Genomic DNA, 16,820 nt, shown 5'->3' with positions numbered 1-16,820 from the left:
AAAAATGCATGTAATAGACCTCACGATTAATAGAGGTCTAAATAAATCAATAGACATCGAACATATTACAGAGCAACTAGAAAGAATGGAGAAACATCAAGAGATGATGAATCAAACAATTAATGAAAATCAATAGATTGTGACGAAGAACCAAGACTCCCTGAGGCAACAAATGATTGAATTGATGGATAAAATCAACCTGATATTGGAACAAATGAAAAGAATGGAGGAGCATGGATATACTCAAAATACTGGTGAAGTCTTTGTGGTACGTTCTATAATTACAACGTAGTTATTTAATCCATACAAAAAGTTGAATGACATTTACATACAAACAGGCAACATCTGAATTCACAAAGAAACTAGATAATATGGAATATGATAAAAGAGATAATCAAGACAATCCAAATCTTGACACAACTTGTGGGGTTGAAAAATTAAAGCTAAAGAGAGATGATGAACATGAAGGAGGTGGAGGAACAAGGAATAAAGAATGACAAACCATATTGCCTAATATGGTAACCCAACAACCGCAAGAATCTAAAGCGAACGAACCAGAAGAGTCAAAGGCAGAAGGGAGAGGAAACACATGCTACAAGGTAATAAAATGCTAATAAACTGAACTTTATAGTTTAAATCCTAACAATACATGATATCTTGTGTACTATTTATGACATGTAATAGCCTGCTAAAGATCCAGACGATATAATCAACAATGTCATTAGATCAATAGATGAGGAGGAGGTAATTGAAAGGTTATCGAAACACCAGAAAGGAAACTCTATTATGAGGGTATAAAAAGATTTTGTTTAAATTATATAGTTAAACATGTTACTAAATGAAAAATTAATAAAAAAAATTTTAATTTACCTACTGATAGGATGCGATGGTTGATTCGGTTTTCTAGAGCTTTCTTTCAATTATCCCTGCAGCATGCAATCAGTCACTACTTCTCATGTTCTATTTTGCCTTCTCTTTTACCATCACTTTTAATAACAAATACAAGATATTGTTTTTAAAATGGATTCATATATTCGGTTGGTGGTCCCTAAAAAATCGGACAGGATCTTATTTTAAAAAAACTCAAAACAAATATTAGGTATTTTGAATATAAAAAATCTCACGTGTAGTGAAGAATATGTATATCGAACCTTCTTTTTAGCGTGGAAGATCTCAAGAATAGAGAGTCGTCGTCGAAATCCTAATCCATTAATTTGTTCAGTTCGAACACTGTATACGGTCGAAACACCTCGTATCGACAGACGGAGCACCTATAGACCTTCAAGAGAAGAAACTTAAAGATGAAAAAACCGAAGCACATCCTATCGACGGCCAGAGCACCTCATATGGAAGAGAAGAAGCTTGAAGATGGAAGGGTTGGGAAGAGAAAAAGTTAGGATGGGGAAGAGGGAAATTTCGTGGGAAGAGAAAATGACAAGAGGAAAAGTTGAGTGTAAGGTTAGTTTTTGGGGAAGATAAATGTGCAGTGGGTTTTAAAAGCATATTGGTACTTTTGGATGAGTATAATTAGAGTGTATCTAAATTTTTGTCTTGTCAAACATTGTATCTATGTGGTAGGGGTAGTTTGGACTTTTAAATTTTTTATTTATTATTTTTAAATTCCGGTTTGCTATTTTTACAAATGGAAAGTGGGGTTGCTAATTGTCCAAATGAAAAGTTAAATAATGCTATTTTTCATGTTACCCTTTTATATTTCAAAAATCAAATGGTAACTAGATGGGATTTAGTGTTTTTAATTTTTTTTTAAATATTAGTTGTGTAAAGAAATCGAAAAATCATTTCAATATTTAAATTTTCTAATACTCTTTTTTTTTATCTACGAAGCTTTATATATTTATCTATTTATATAAACTAGTAGAGGACATGTGCTCGCACATTATTAAAAAACATAAATTATAAAATGAACATAGTGTTAATTTAATTTAAATGGTATACGTCTGAAATGAATTTTAAAAATAATAAAAAAGATATCAGATAAAATAATATATATTTTTTATTTGGTTATATTGAATTATAAAATATGATGGAAGTAAAATTTTATAGAGTGAAATATAAATGGTTGAGCAAATTTAAAATCTCATTGATTTTAAAATATAAATGTTAGGCACGAAGTCCGAAAGTAATAAGAGAGAAAATAAAGTAAAGCATTAAGCAAATTTTTTTTAAGATGAAGTATTGAATAAAGAAAAGAGTGTTAAGCTAGCAACTCCTCATCGTTAATGGAAAAGAAGGGCTCATCTAAAATAATCATAAAATTATTTTATTTTATTAATTAAAAAAAATGTTAAAAGAGTCGAGTAACATACATTATATTAGTGAACGGCATAAATTTATTCTGTCGTATGAGAACAAATTTATATTATAGAATTATATTATGAAAAAAAACAAAGAAATCAGAAGACTAAATTAATATTAATGATCGTTTCTATATATTTTCTAACCCATCGCTCTATATTTTAATTTTTCCTTAATGGTCTTATCCATATCTTTATCTTTCCTATCTTTTCTATTTTATTTTGCATCTGGAATATCTTTGATTTGGGGAAGAATAATTAAAAAAATATATTATTTTTTAAAGTGGATTTCCATTCTTATATTTTTTTTAAATTGAGTTTGAAGACTTTTTTTACATGCACAAATTTTTTTGATTGTATTTGATTGAAAAAGTCAATAATAAATTTTTAAGAGGAATCTTAAATCTCAATGAACACCTTCAAAAAATTAAAATAAAATACATCTCAAGTAAACACTAAAAGAGAATAAAATTATAAAATTAGTATATTTTATTTATTTAAGAAAAGGAGAAAACGGTCATTAACATACCATTTATTTGACCGTACACCCATAAGTGTCTTCTATCAACAACCAATAGAAGGGAATTTATATGAATATAGTAACGAATATATAATAAGATTTTCAAAAAGAAAAACCAAAATATGAAACTAATTTAATAATTTATCCCTACATATTTTCTAACTCCTCACTCCATATCTCCATATTTCTCTAATTATCTTATTCATATCTTTTTGTCTTAATTTCTCAATTTTTTTCTTTATCCCGATTCTCACTTTGTCACTACGATTGGAAAAGAATAATTAAATATATAAAAAATTATTTTCATGTTGCCAAAAATAAGAAATAGGGGAGAGAAAACTTATAAAAAAAAAATACATAGAAAGTGTATGAAGGCTTTCTAAGAACTCATTGAAAATCAGTTTACACGAGAAAATAATATTCCCCCTTTCTAAACTGCGTTGCATTCCTATATCTTACCGTAGTTCTTCAAATCTCTCAATCCTCACCTCTTTATCGACAAAAGTAGCAAGAAAGGAGAACAAATATAGTAAACAATCTCAATCTCAACATCTATATATTGGATACCATCCATAATTGAAGCCACCTTACTATAGAGTTACAAATAGAGCAAACTTGAGAAGCAGCCATCACAAACATAAGTGGTGTTACACCAAAAATATCAAAATTCCTAAAAGAAAACAAACATAAAAATTGGTGGTCACCTTGATTATTAGAAGAGATATAAAACCCCCTTTGTAAAATTTGCACAAAAGTGTGTTTTGTTGAAAATGATTTGATTCGTGATTGATCATTTTATAAGGAGATGATTTTTTCTCCAAAGATTGCAATATGTAGAGATATAAGGTTTCAAATTTTTTTAATTAAAGATGAACGTAAAATTAAAGGAAGAAAAATATCTCATGGTTAGGATTTTATCATAGGGTGTGAGTGTAAGGCACGTACTTAACATAGAAGAGTGTGAATATGAGGGCAAAATAGACATTAATAAAAAAGATAAGGACAAAGAAGGAAGTGAAAAATTCTCCCCGAAAACTCCTTTTAATATAGTAGAGAGATAATTGTTGAATTTCATAAAATGGTCAATAGAAGGGATAAAAAAACACTTCTCATCTTGGAAGGGATTAAAATCAACTTCTCATGGACTTGCTTGCCACAAACAGTGAAAAGAAAGTAGGGGTGGTAGTCCACGACAAACGATGAAATGAAATGACGTAGGATTCATACTTTTGTAGTACTAAAAATTTAAGTATTTTTCTACATTTAAAGGTTTCATTTTAACCTTTAAATCTTTGATCTATAGGAGGTTTGTAAGCTAAAATGAAAACTCGAAATCGGCGTGACATCCATGTGTAAAACTTGGAAGGTATTTATAAGTAACATAATTTATAGCTCAATTTTAATTTGATAATATGCTTTAAATTGTTATTACCATGCATTTCAACTTGAAAGACATCGTTGACGTTGTTTACAATATTATTCACATAAAAGGGACTTGGCTGTTTATACAAGGGCCTTTGAGGAAAAATCTCAACATCTCCATTTTCCTCTTACATTTTTATTAAATTTATATTTTGCCCTTCAATAATGGGAGGATGCAACTGTTTGTAAGGAGCGTAGGTGCAATCGATGCTAATATGATACAACTATTTGGGTGAACGTGGTTACATATCGAATTGTCAAGTGATGATAAAAGGTTTTCTTTAATAAGAAACTCAAAGCTTTTCAAAATATAATGAAAATTATTTTTTTTTTTATTTTTTTATTTTTTTATTATTGGTGAAGTAATTATATCATAGTAAAACTGAGTATTCAAAATTTTATTTTAGATGATTATGTTTATTAGTATACTATTATGTTACAAATGGTTCGGTGTTTAAAAATTTTAGTTCACATTTTTATTACAATTCATGTCTTATAAACGGGCCTACGAAAACGAATATTTATTTTCCTATTTTGCTAAAATTAAAGAGTGAAAATAATATATATAGTTAAATATTTAGATACATAATTGAAGTTTAACTCAAAATTTATAGAAATTATTCTAATAAAATTATTAAATATATTTACAAATAATAGTAAAATATTATAGTCTATTTGTGATAGACCGCGATAGATTACTTATGTGTCAATCTATGTCTACAGATACTATCGTTGTTATAAAAAAGCTCTAATGGAACCTCACTAAAAATTCATGGATTTTTTTTATTTTTTTTATTTTTTTTATTTTTATTTATGATCTAACCAAACAAAATCATACACTAAAAAAGATGGAATATCTTTTGAATATTATTTTTATTTGAAACAATAAAACACAAATTACACAAACCTAGTAAGCCAAACATGCTTTTATAATTAATCTAAAACATTCAAATGGATAAAATTATAAGATCAAATTGTTGATCTTATAATTTGATTAAAAAACAATATTTTAATCTAGAATTTAGCTTGTTTATGGACAATAAAGCCTCACCAGACTAAATTCTAATTTTTTTTTCTTCAAAATCATAGATACCAAATTTATAATAAATCCATTCAAAATTTTAAATTCATTTGTACTATACAACTACTTCCCAAACAACGACGAACCTCCACTGCTCCTCATTCCTCAAGGATGCATGTTGAGAATACAGAGCGCAATGGCGGTTAACTCGAACACATCGCCATTCCTCTTCGTCAATGGCGAAATTCCGCCTTCCATTTCCTTGAATCCGTCCTCACAAGTCGTTACCGCATCCATAACCGAACTCAACTTCACATTCACCTCTTCATAGCGCTTCCGCGCGTACTCCGCCGACGAATCGCCCACCGTCTCGACAGCGTCAGAATAGAGTTCTTTACAATCGCTCAGCCGCGGCCTCACGTACGAATCCGGCGACAGTTTCTTCTTCTTCTTTAGTAACCGATCGATGTACCGCCGCGTACTGGTTGCGTTCCTTCCGATCAACTCGATCGAGATCGCGCCGAGTTCGTAAAGGTCTGCCGTGTCGCTCGCGGGATCAGCGGCGAGTGATCGGAGACAGAAGTCGAGGCGGACGTTCGGATCGCTCGCGGCGGAGATCTCGCAGGTTCGCAAAACGATGTCGTTTGAGGCAGTGGATTGGAAACTGAAGGCGAGAAGGAAGGAATATGCGAGCGCGATGAAACGGTGCGTATAAGTAAAACTCATTTTTAATTTAAATAATATTCGGAATTGGGAATTTCAAATTTCGAATAGAGGAATTGGAATGGGATTAATTTAGGTATATATATAGATAGATGAAGGGTTTTATTCATTTATTTTAAGATATTATTTTCAAAGATTAATTTTTATAATTAATTTTAGTGCTTATATTTTTAATAATTCTTAAATTTAGTTTCTTAAATTTAATTTTTACCGAAATTAATTCAACAACAACTTTAATAATTTTGATGTAATACAATATTTTCAAAATGTATAATAAAAATATTAATAATAATAGCGACTAAATTTAATATTACGAGGACTAAAATGATATTTTAATTATTTAATTTTATTTGAGTGTTGGAATTGTAGAATTAAAACCAGAGGTGGAGGTTGCTTGTGGACAACTTGATATGATAAAATAAAATGATGAGGAAAGAGATGGGATTAGGAAGACATAACGTGGGGAAAATCGGATATGATTTGTTGGAGATTACATAAGCCTTTGTGTTCGGTCGGATCCTTCAAAGTCATCCCTAATCCACGTGGGGATGATTCTACGCTATGAATTTTGAACATGCATCTAACAATTATTAAGAGCGTGGAATTATTTTTCATATCTGATAGAGTAAAAGTGTTTGTATCGTTAATTTCATACTCAAATATAGTCATCTTTTTCTTTAAATTTTGTATCTATTCTCTTTGAATTTTTGTTCGTGTCTCATGTTTGTGTTTTGATTGTACCTTGACATTGGATTGTGAGTTTCTCTTCGTTTTATTTCATTTTAATAACTTTGAAAAAAAAAAGAGACTTCAAATTCGATGAGGATAATTGGTATATTTTATTTTAATATTTGATTAGTTGTAAATTGATATTTTAGATCAATTAGTTAATTATGTTATTTTCTTGTAAGGCTATAAATAGCCACTTTAGGTTTGTAATAATAAGCTTTTGATTATCATTTGAATATAGAATTTGTATTCTTTAGAGAGTATTATCTCAATTTAGAGATATATTCCCTTTGTTTGGCCATGGAATTTGACTTAAATATCTTTATTCCGTACATCAAAATCCTTTTTTTTTATATCTCCATTTTAGATTCAAAATGACATTGTCATCAAACGAGGTCTAACTTTTAAATATATGAACTAAAATGACTATCTTCTAGAAGTAGGAAAAAAAATCAGAATGAACATTTTAAAAGACGACGAAAATGAACTAAATGGGGAAGTATAATAAATAACAAAGATAACCTTTTAAATCTGGTAGAGAAAATTTCGTTGTCCTAAAAAGTAGGATGGGAAATGTAAGGAATTCTAGTCATACATTACCCATTTCTTTCTCTTATTTCTTTATTGTTTTTTTAATAGATGTTTACCTACCTTTTAATGGTCAATATATCAAATCTTGTTAACATGAACGTAGCTTAATTGACATAGTATTTGTACTATCGATCTCGAAATCAGATGTTCGAATCTCTCACCCCACACTTTAATTACTATACCTTTACAAATATATATACATATATATAAAATCCTAGTTAAGCTATGTTTGTTTTATTATATATTTTTTTTTTCATTATTGTTAGGTTGTTTGAAATGAAAGAAAAAAATTAATAGTTTTTTTTTTTTGTCTAATTTAATCATCTAATAAATAGTAGATAAATATTTAAGTGTTGGGTGTAGACAATTGTCCAATAAATTTTTTTGTAATCGAATCAGCTAACAAATAGTATTATTAATATTAGTAATGTTAGCGTGTGTACGTGTGAACTATAAAATCTAAATTTGTAACAGAAATTATATCATGATTTTATGTCATAATTTCAAAATTATTGTCCGAAATAAAAATATTTATTGTTGGTAGGATTTTATGCATTGTTTTAAATTTTCATTTTACTTTTGCATGTAATTAATTCAATCTCATACACATATATATTATGGTTGATAAAATGAAAATTTTAATTCCTTAACGAATTGTGGGTATTAAATCATCCCAGAAATAGATTGTGGGTTTTTTTTTTCTTTTTTTCTTTTTAATTTTTGACAAAACATTTTTTCCCTTCATAATAAGGAAAGTTGACAAAAAAAAAAAAAAACTATTATATTGTTTTTTCTTTTAAATTTATGATGAGTATGAAGGATCGAACCTTCCACTTTAAGAATAGAAGGTCACATCAATTATCATCGAGTTAAGTTCATTTTGATCAACGTAGGAAAGTTTTGACCCCATACTATATTAAATTTTATCTTTTGATAATAACTGAAAAATAAAATTGATTTTTTTCCTTTACTATTTCTTTTACGATTTTTTTCTACAAAAATATGAACCCCATACTTTTATTGTTCTAGAAGCACAAACCCCATACTTTCATACCTCGCATTTTTTGTATTATTTTTCTTCCTCCATTTTATCTAATACATATTTCCATATCCGTATTTCATATCAATTTTAATCCATTAATTTGTTCAAAAAAAATAAAAAAAACATAGCTCTATGAGATGTGTTAATGACCATGAGATCCGTGGTTTAAATCTCTCATCTCTACTGTACTAAAAAAATAGAAGAAAAAAAAAACAAAAAATTAATATGATAGTATTTATTGTACTTTGCAACTACTACGTAATATCTTACTTTATATGTGAATATGTTTTCGTAAAAATGTTGTCAATAATAAAAAGTTTTGTTTTTAGAAAATCAATAATAAACTAGCATTTGGGACTAAGTTCAAAATTTAATGTAAGTATAGAGATTAAAATTGGACAATTAAAAGTATATGGACTAAAATTAAATAAATTTCAAAATATAGGGATCAAAATGAATAGTGTAACCTTATTTATAGTTAAAATATCATTTTAGTCCTCATAATATGTAAAATAATCGAACAAATATTATTTGTTCGTCGTCATCGTTAGGTGCTTTTGTTCACACGAGATTTCAAGAGAAAATTTATTTTGTGGAACTTGAACTTTGGATTTGTATTAATTTTGTGGAAAGTGAATACAATCTCTAATATACAGTATTGATGCTTTCAAAATAAACTATAATCTTTAAGCTAGTTGATCTTCTTGAACGATCGGCCTTTGGGCTTATTGATCTTCTTGGATGATCGGCCTTTGGGTTTGTTGATCTTTCTTCTTGGGTGATTGGCCTTTGGGCTTGTTGATCTTCTTGGATGATCGGCCTTCGGGCTTGTTGATTTTCTTGGATGATTAGTGTTCGCACGAGACTTCCGGATAAACTTGTTTCGTGGAGTTAAACTTGAGTTGGTGTTGATGTTGAGGTTGATTTGATGCGATGTGGTTCGATCTCTAGTACTTGATCCTCTGATTCTCTTTCAGTTGGGTGAATGTGCTTGACTTGAAGAAGAAAAGTAGTTTTGGAAGAGTTTTTGGGTATTCAAAGATCTTCTGTCTTCTAGAAGTGCAGCTTCAGTCTTCATAGAAAATGCTTGTATCTTCAAAGGACTTCAGTCTTCAGGGACTTCAGTCTGATGCTGAGAGTCTTTTGATTGTAAAGAGTCTTTTGATTGTAAAGTATTATCTATAAGCTCTCTGGATATAGAATTGCTGACCCTCACAAGATAACTCCTCTATTTATAGAGTTATCTACTGGACTTCATGGACTTGGGCTTGGTCGGTCCATGGGCCTGACTAATTGGATTTGGGCCTTATTTGACATTTTGATCAAATTAAGCCTATTTATGGGCTAAATTGGACTTTTAGCCCAAAAAATAATATCAAATTGGACCGAAGTAATTTTATTCAATCCAACGGTTACGAATGAAACATGTGGCATCATCGGACTTCGCCAATTTATGTCTTCAACTTCATTTTGGGACAAATGTCAACTTCTAATTAGTCTCGAATTCAATTATTTGGAATTTCGCCATTAATTTAGTAAATGATGTGAAAATTTGCAATCGGTCCAAAATTTCTCATTCAACAAATGCCCATTTTTCGAGATTTATGCACGTATATGGGTGGATGAATCTCGAAAAAAATGTAATTTGAAATCAAAGTATGATTTTGACTCTTTTAATTTGATGCATCATCATGATCAAAATATGAGAATTTAGCTCAAAATTTTGATTTGAAATTTTATTTGTTTTAACACATTTTCGCCAAGTAAACAAAAGATGAATTTTAGTCCTTGACTTTCTTGCTCCCAAGTAAACTTTAATTTGAACTAAAGTAGAATTTATATTCCACTCTAATTGCAAATTTAATTTAATATCCAAAATTAGTCATTTTTTTTAGATTTAGAATATACTCAACTCTTCATGTGAATTTGAAGTAGAATTTGTGATTTTATCTTCCTCTTTCCTTCGACTTTGATTTGGTGGATGCTTGGAGTGTGCCTATATTTTGATTTGAGACAACACTTAATTTGGGGTGAAATTGAATCTTATCAATTTTGGTTTGAGATAAAAATTTGGGATATGCTCAAATTTTAATAAGAGACCAATTGAGACATTTTTTTTTATCCGCAATTTATTTTGATTGAAGATAAAAACTCAAGGTTGGATAATTTGGATTTGAAATAAAATTTGGGATATGGCCAAATTTTAATTTGGGATAAATTTTAGATCGTTCCCGCAATTTGATTTAAAAATAGGGATGAGGTATGAAATTTGAAAGATGCCCAAATTTGATATTTTATCCACAATTTAATCTTAAAGTTTGAACAATCTTTTTTTCTTTAGTAAAATTTGGAATATGACTCAATTTTATTTGGAAATGAGTATAAAAGCTAAATTTGGAACATGATTTAAATTTGATATAAAATTTGGAATATAGCCAAATTTTAATTCAAAAGGAATTTTCGATTAATCTAAATTTGGATGAAGTTGAGATAAAAAAATTGGAAGATGTCCAAATTCAAATTTTACATCAATTTGAGGTTTTATCTTTAATTTAATTTGGCTTTGATGATAGAAGACTAAATTTGGATAGAATTCCGAATCTTGACTTGAATTTGGAATATAATTTTAATTTTGTTCCAATTTTGACTTTGCATAAAATTTGAAGTATGCCAAATTTTGACTTGAAAAATATTTGAATTTCAAATATAACTTGTATTCAATCCAAAAATTTGGTTTGGATTTGGATGAACTCTTATCTCTATAAAAAAAAAGTTGGAATATACTTCACAATTCTCAACTTTAAATTTATTTAGCTAATTGGCCTTGAAGCTAAATAATTTTAGACTTGGCTTTTACTTTTGCCGGCAATGATCCTACTTTTTTTTTTTTAGTTTTAAATTTGTCTAAAACCCAAACTTTGTGAAACTTGGCCTGAAGCTTTTAATTACTTTTAATTGTCAATCTTTCTTTTTTTCTTTTCTTTCTTTTTTTTTTTTTTTTTTGAGTTTTGCATTTTCTGTAACTTTTGAAACCGCCTCAGTGCACCGTTGACTTTGCCACCTACTGTTGCACACCGTCGCCCGTCGAGGAGTATCTATCAGTGAAGGACAGAGAAAGAAAATGAAGATAGGGGTGGCAAGATGGCAAGGCGCAAGAGAGATTTAGGGGTTTTTTCCATTTTTTAAAATTTTCCCCCCTTTTTCCCTTTTTCCCTTTTCCCTTTTCCCTTTCTCTTTTCTTTTCTATCATTTTCTTCTTCTCTTTTCCTTTTTCTTCTTTTCCTTTTTTTTTTCCGATTGTTTTTTCATTTCTTTTTCTTTTTCTTTTGTTTTGTTTTCTTTTTTTTTTTCAAAGTTTTTTTTTGCTTTCTTTTTTTTCGATTTTTTCTATTCTTCTTTCTTTCTTTCTTTTTTGTTTTCTTTTCCTTTTTTTTTCAAAGTTTTTTTTTGCTTTCTTTTTCTCTTCTGTTTGCTTTTTTTTTCCACACTTTTCTTTTTTTCACTTGTTTTTTTTATTTCTTCTTTTTTTTTCTAGAAGTTTCTTTTTTGCTTTCTTTTTTGCCCCCCTACTATTTTTTTTGTAGGAGTTACATTGCAACCAAATGAGCACAACAAAACAATTTTTTTTTAATCTCATCAACTCGTCTTTGGTGCACATAAGGACGACCTTGGCATGGTCTATCTATTGTATCCCTATTCGTGCTTCCTGATCGTCATGCAAAAACCTGCAAAGGCTTATAACCTCCTCATTCGATCATCGACTACCTTGCACCGTCATTCGTGCATCCTGATCGTCATAGGAGGGCCTCACAAAGACTTACAACTCTCCCATTCGATCACCCTAGGTGGATCCCGAAAAGGTCTACCTTGTAACACCGTTCATACATTCTGATTGTCATGGGAGGGGCTCCGCAAAGGCTTACAACTCTCTCATTCGATCACCTTAGGGAGAATCCCGGAAAGGTATACCTTGTAGCGTCGTTCGTGTATCCTGATCGTCATGGGAGGGGCCCCGCAAAGGCTTACAACTCTCCCATTCAATCACCATTTGATCACCATCCCGGAAAAGTCTACCTTGTAACATCATTTGTGCATCTTGATCGTCATGGGAGGGGTCTCGCAAAGGCTTACAACTCTCCCATTCGATCACCCTAGGGAGGATTCAAAGGTCTGCTTTATAGCGCCCTTCGTGTATCCTGATCGTCATGGAAAGGGCCCTGCAAGGCTTACGACTCTCCCATGCTTTCGCCCTAGGGAGGATCTCGATAAGGTCTACCTCGTTATGTTACTCTTTGATCAAAATTTGAAGATAAGGGAAATATGCCATTGAGTATTGAAGATGAGGTAGATATGCCATCGAACCTTGAAGATGAGAAGAATGTGTCATCAAGATTTTGAACAGAGTCAGGTTGGCTAGAGTCGATCTCGCGTACAAGGCGGAGCCAGACGAACCAGAGTCTTCCTCGCATGTGAGGTGGAGCCGGATGGACTAGAGTCGTCCTCACATATGAGGTAGAACTAGGCAAACCAAACTTGATCTCGCATATGAGGTGGAACCACACCCACATTTTTAAAGAAGAATCGAAGCTACACCAATTTTGGAGAAGACGTGAAGTTGTACCAATATTTTGGAGAGGAAACGAAACCGCACCACGACTTTGAAGATGGAGTGAAGTCGCGTCATCGGTTTGGAGATGAATTGAAACCGCGCCATCAGTTCAGAGATGAAATGAAGTCGCGCCATGACTTTGGAGATGAAGCGAAGCCACACCAACATTTTAGAGAGGAAACGAAACCGCACCATGACTTTGGAGATAAAACGAAACTGCGTCAACATTTTGGAGATGGAGCGAAGCCACGCTATCAGTTTGGAGATGAAACGAAGCCACGCCACGACTTTGAAGATGAAGTGAAGCCGCATCATCAGTTTGGAGATGAAGCGAACCACGCCAGACTTTGGAGATGAAGTGAAGTTGCGTCATGATTTTGTAAACCGAGTCATTGAAGATGGAGCCGAGCCATGCACATTGACCTTGAACTTGAAGATGGAGCAGAATCATGCACGTCGGCCTTTAACTTGAAGATGGAAGTAGGGCCATGCATGCCAATCTTGAACTTAAAGATGGAGAGGCATCAACAGAGCCTTTGAACTTAAAGATGGAGAAGCATCGACGAGACCTTCGCACTTGAGTTTGACAAAGCATCGGCAAATTCTTCGTATTTGATTTTAACGAAACATCAGCCAATGCTTTGCATTTGAGTTTAATAAAGCATCAATAAATCATTGACATCTGAGCTTGACAAGCATCGGCCAATCCTCTGCACTTGAGCTTAAAGTATCAGCGAATCCTTCGCATTTAAGTTTGAAATATCGGTGAATCTTCCGCATTTAAGTTGATGAAGCATCAATGAAGCTTTGGCAGTAGTCTTGACTTTGTGACTTTGAGCATGAAGATGGCATCACAAAACCTCCAGACTTGAGCACGAAGATGAAGCATCGATGAAGCCTCTTTACTTGAAGATGGAGAAGCATCGATGAAGCCTCTGAACTTGAAGATGGAGGAGCATCTAAGTTTAATTTTAAAGAGGAAGTGAAGCGCATTCCAAGTGTATTCCTTTTATTTACTGTGTTGGCTCCTTACGAGGGATGAACATCTTCAATCCATTATGTTGTCCCCAATAGGGATGAACATCTTCAATCTGAAGTGTCATTCTTTAACGGGGATGATCAACATCAATCTTGTAGTATTATACTTAGGTGATTGTGGTACCTTTTCTGATGGACTAAACTTAAATTTCTTTAAGTTTCCTTTGTACCTTTAAAGAAATGGATCAAATCATGACGTAGTTTAAGGTTTTTTTTTTTTTTTTTTTTAAAAAAAAAAAAAAAACTGGACTGAACTTGAAGTTTCTTTCAAATTGCCTACATACCCTTCTTAATGATAGGGATCAAGTCATAATGTAGTTCGAAAAGATTTTTTTTTTTTTTTTTTATGCACGACTGAGCTTAAATTTCTTTAAGTTGCCTACGTACCCTTTATAATGAAAGGGATTAAGTCGTAATGTAGTTCATACAAAGTTTGTTTTTTTGGGGGGGGACGTTTGCATTTTAAGTTCATGCAGCCTAGGAACATCATGCAGTTTAGGCTTTTGCGATGAGGAGCTTCTTCATTTAAATTTCAAAAGCTCTTATTTCATCATGGTTTTGATAATCGTCTTCATTTGTAGGATTCGTCAATATGATGAGTTTTGGCTTCACTATCAAGGAACCTTCTGTACTTATGTCAACAGAAAATTTCCTCTTCATGCGTGAAGGGACACGACTGTGAATCTTTTCGTCGTTGTTTTCTTCATGGAATGACGTTGGCTTCAAGATTTTCATCCTTCCTTTACGTTGATCGCTTGTTGTCTTGAGACGATCAAAAGCAGATGCTGAAGGTTGATCTTTCTTTGATGTGGATATACTTAGCCTTTTGAAGGCTGAAGTTCGAGCAGAAGTAGTCATTAGACATTGGTCTTCTTCTCCTATCGTGGCCATACTCAATCTTTGAAACACTAAAGATCGAGCACTTGAAGGCTTAATACAATCGAAGACAGAAGTTCTTTGTTTAATTTCCTCTGAGTCGTTGACTTATTCGACAGTTATATGATTGTTGTCGACTTCCACTATGCCGATAGTATGACATGCAATAACTTCTGATACTTTCTCTGGATGATTATTGAGAAAGATTATTGGGAGAAATTTTGTCGAAGTTGCCGGCCGTCGAAATTGAAAGGAAAGTTATTGTCTTCTTTCTTAGAAGGTTTAGGCTTCTGTATCATCTTTTTACCTTTCTTTTTATGAGTATTGTTCCTTCTTCTATAGCTTCGATAGGAACGCGACTCTTTTTGGTAGAGTTCGACTGTCTTCTTTTTCAACGAGTCACAACTATCCACCCTTCGTTGTCCTCTCCAACGAGCTCATCTTTCTTTTTGGAATTTGCTGTTTGAATCTCTTGCTAGAACCAAACGACTATAGGCTCGAAGACTCCAAATTAGATCAGGCTTTGTCTTTGAGCACGGGACACAGACAGTGTTGGGACACTTCAAGTTGCCGCTACTGTAGCGTGATTTGTCTGAGCTATTTCATCCAAATCTAACTCAATCTTCTTTTCACGAGCCAACTTCAGAATTCGTTCCTTCAGCACTAAGCACCTTTCAACTGGGTGACTACCGACCCGATGATACTTGCAGTAGTTAGGATCATCTATTTTTCCTGCTTGTTCCGGCCACTTTCATTCCGACAGCTGAATAAGTTGCTTCTCTAGCAGTTGCTTCAACATATCTGCCACATCAGAGTTAGAGAATGGATAAACCTTCTCTTGTCGTTCTTTAAGAGTTGGACGACGCTTCTCGCCCTCATTGTGCCTTCTTTCAAATTTTGTTTGTTTTCCTTTGGAGGAAAATTTCAGCGGGGACATGAACGACCATAGATTCTTTTGTGGCACTACCCATGATCTTTTCAGTGCCCTGGTATCATTTTTGTATTTTTTCCCTTCAGAAACTAGGAAATCTTTAGTTCCCCTATTAGCAATGCTCAGCTCCATATCATGAGCGCGTGTTGTCAGCTCCTCAAACGTACGAGGTTTTATCCCTTATAAGATGTAAAGAAGCTCCCAGTGCATGCCTTGAGTGCACATCTCCACTGCAGATAATTCAGTAAGTCTATCTTTGCAATCCAGACTTAAAGCTCTCCATCGATTGATGTAATCGATGACTGTCTCTTCCTTACACTTTTTGGTGTTTGTCAACTCCATCATGCTAACAATACGCCTTGTACTGTAGAAGCGGTTCAGGAACTCCCTTTCTAGTTGTTCCCAACTATCAATCATTTCTGGCTCCAAATCAGTATGCCAATCGAAAGCATTTCCTTTCAAGGTACGGACGAACTGCTTGACTAGCTGGTCTCCTCTGATTCCTGCATTTTCACAGGTTTCAATGAAGTATGCAACATGTTGTTTTGGATTACCCTTTCCATCAAACTGCTGGAACTTTGGAGGATGATATCCAGCTGGCATTCTCAGGTTGTCGATTCTCTTGGTGTATGGCCGAAGTACATAAAAGAGGTTTGCAACGGTTCTTTGTACTGAGCTCTTATGGAGTTTGTGATCATATCTTGGAGTTGTTGAACTGACAGGGAGGCAACAAAGGTGGATCGTGGTGGCTGACTTTCCTGCAAGACAGTCTTTCCTTTGTCATTGGCTTTTGTAGCTGGGGATTGACTTGATTCAGCAGTATCTCGAGCCTGTATCTGATCTCTTAAAGCAGCGATTTCATGATCTCGCTCCTCTACAGCCTTCATTATGAGATTTATCTTTACCTCCATCTCTGCCATGGTCGACTTAGTCGTTACGTCAGTCATCATGACAGACACTACATCAAAATGTGATTCTTTCTCCGATAGATCAGTAACAGAAG

General features: G+C 32.6%; 1 protein-coding gene across 1 annotated transcript; it reads right to left on the bottom strand.

The window, feature by feature from the left end:
* Window positions 1-5,113: 5,113 nt before the first annotated feature.
* LOC120091487 (putative invertase inhibitor) lies at window positions 5,114-6,064 on the bottom strand. The gene has a single exon (XM_039049553.2). It carries the CDS (start codon window positions 6,002-6,004, stop codon window positions 5,444-5,446), a length of 561 nt encoding a protein of 186 aa, XP_038905481.1. The 5' UTR covers window positions 6,005-6,064; the 3' UTR covers window positions 5,114-5,443.
* Between the last annotated feature and the right edge of the window lie 10,756 nt (window positions 6,065-16,820).

The sequence above is a fragment of the Benincasa hispida genome, chromosome 1 (assembly GCF_027475165.1).
Source record: "Benincasa hispida cultivar pf3 chromosome 1, pf3_genome.v1.1, whole genome shotgun sequence".
In the NCBI taxonomy this organism is placed as follows: Eukaryota; Viridiplantae; Streptophyta; class Magnoliopsida; order Cucurbitales; family Cucurbitaceae; genus Benincasa; species Benincasa hispida.
The sequence above is the reverse complement of the archived record's forward strand: the minus strand, read 5'-3'. Positions and strand labels throughout refer to the sequence as shown.

Bases quoted from the DNA above. Each gene is read 5' to 3' on its own strand.
- LOC120091487 (XM_039049553.2), bottom strand. From the start codon at position 6,004: ATGAGTTTTACTTATACGCACCGTTTCATCGCGCTCGCATATTCCTTC.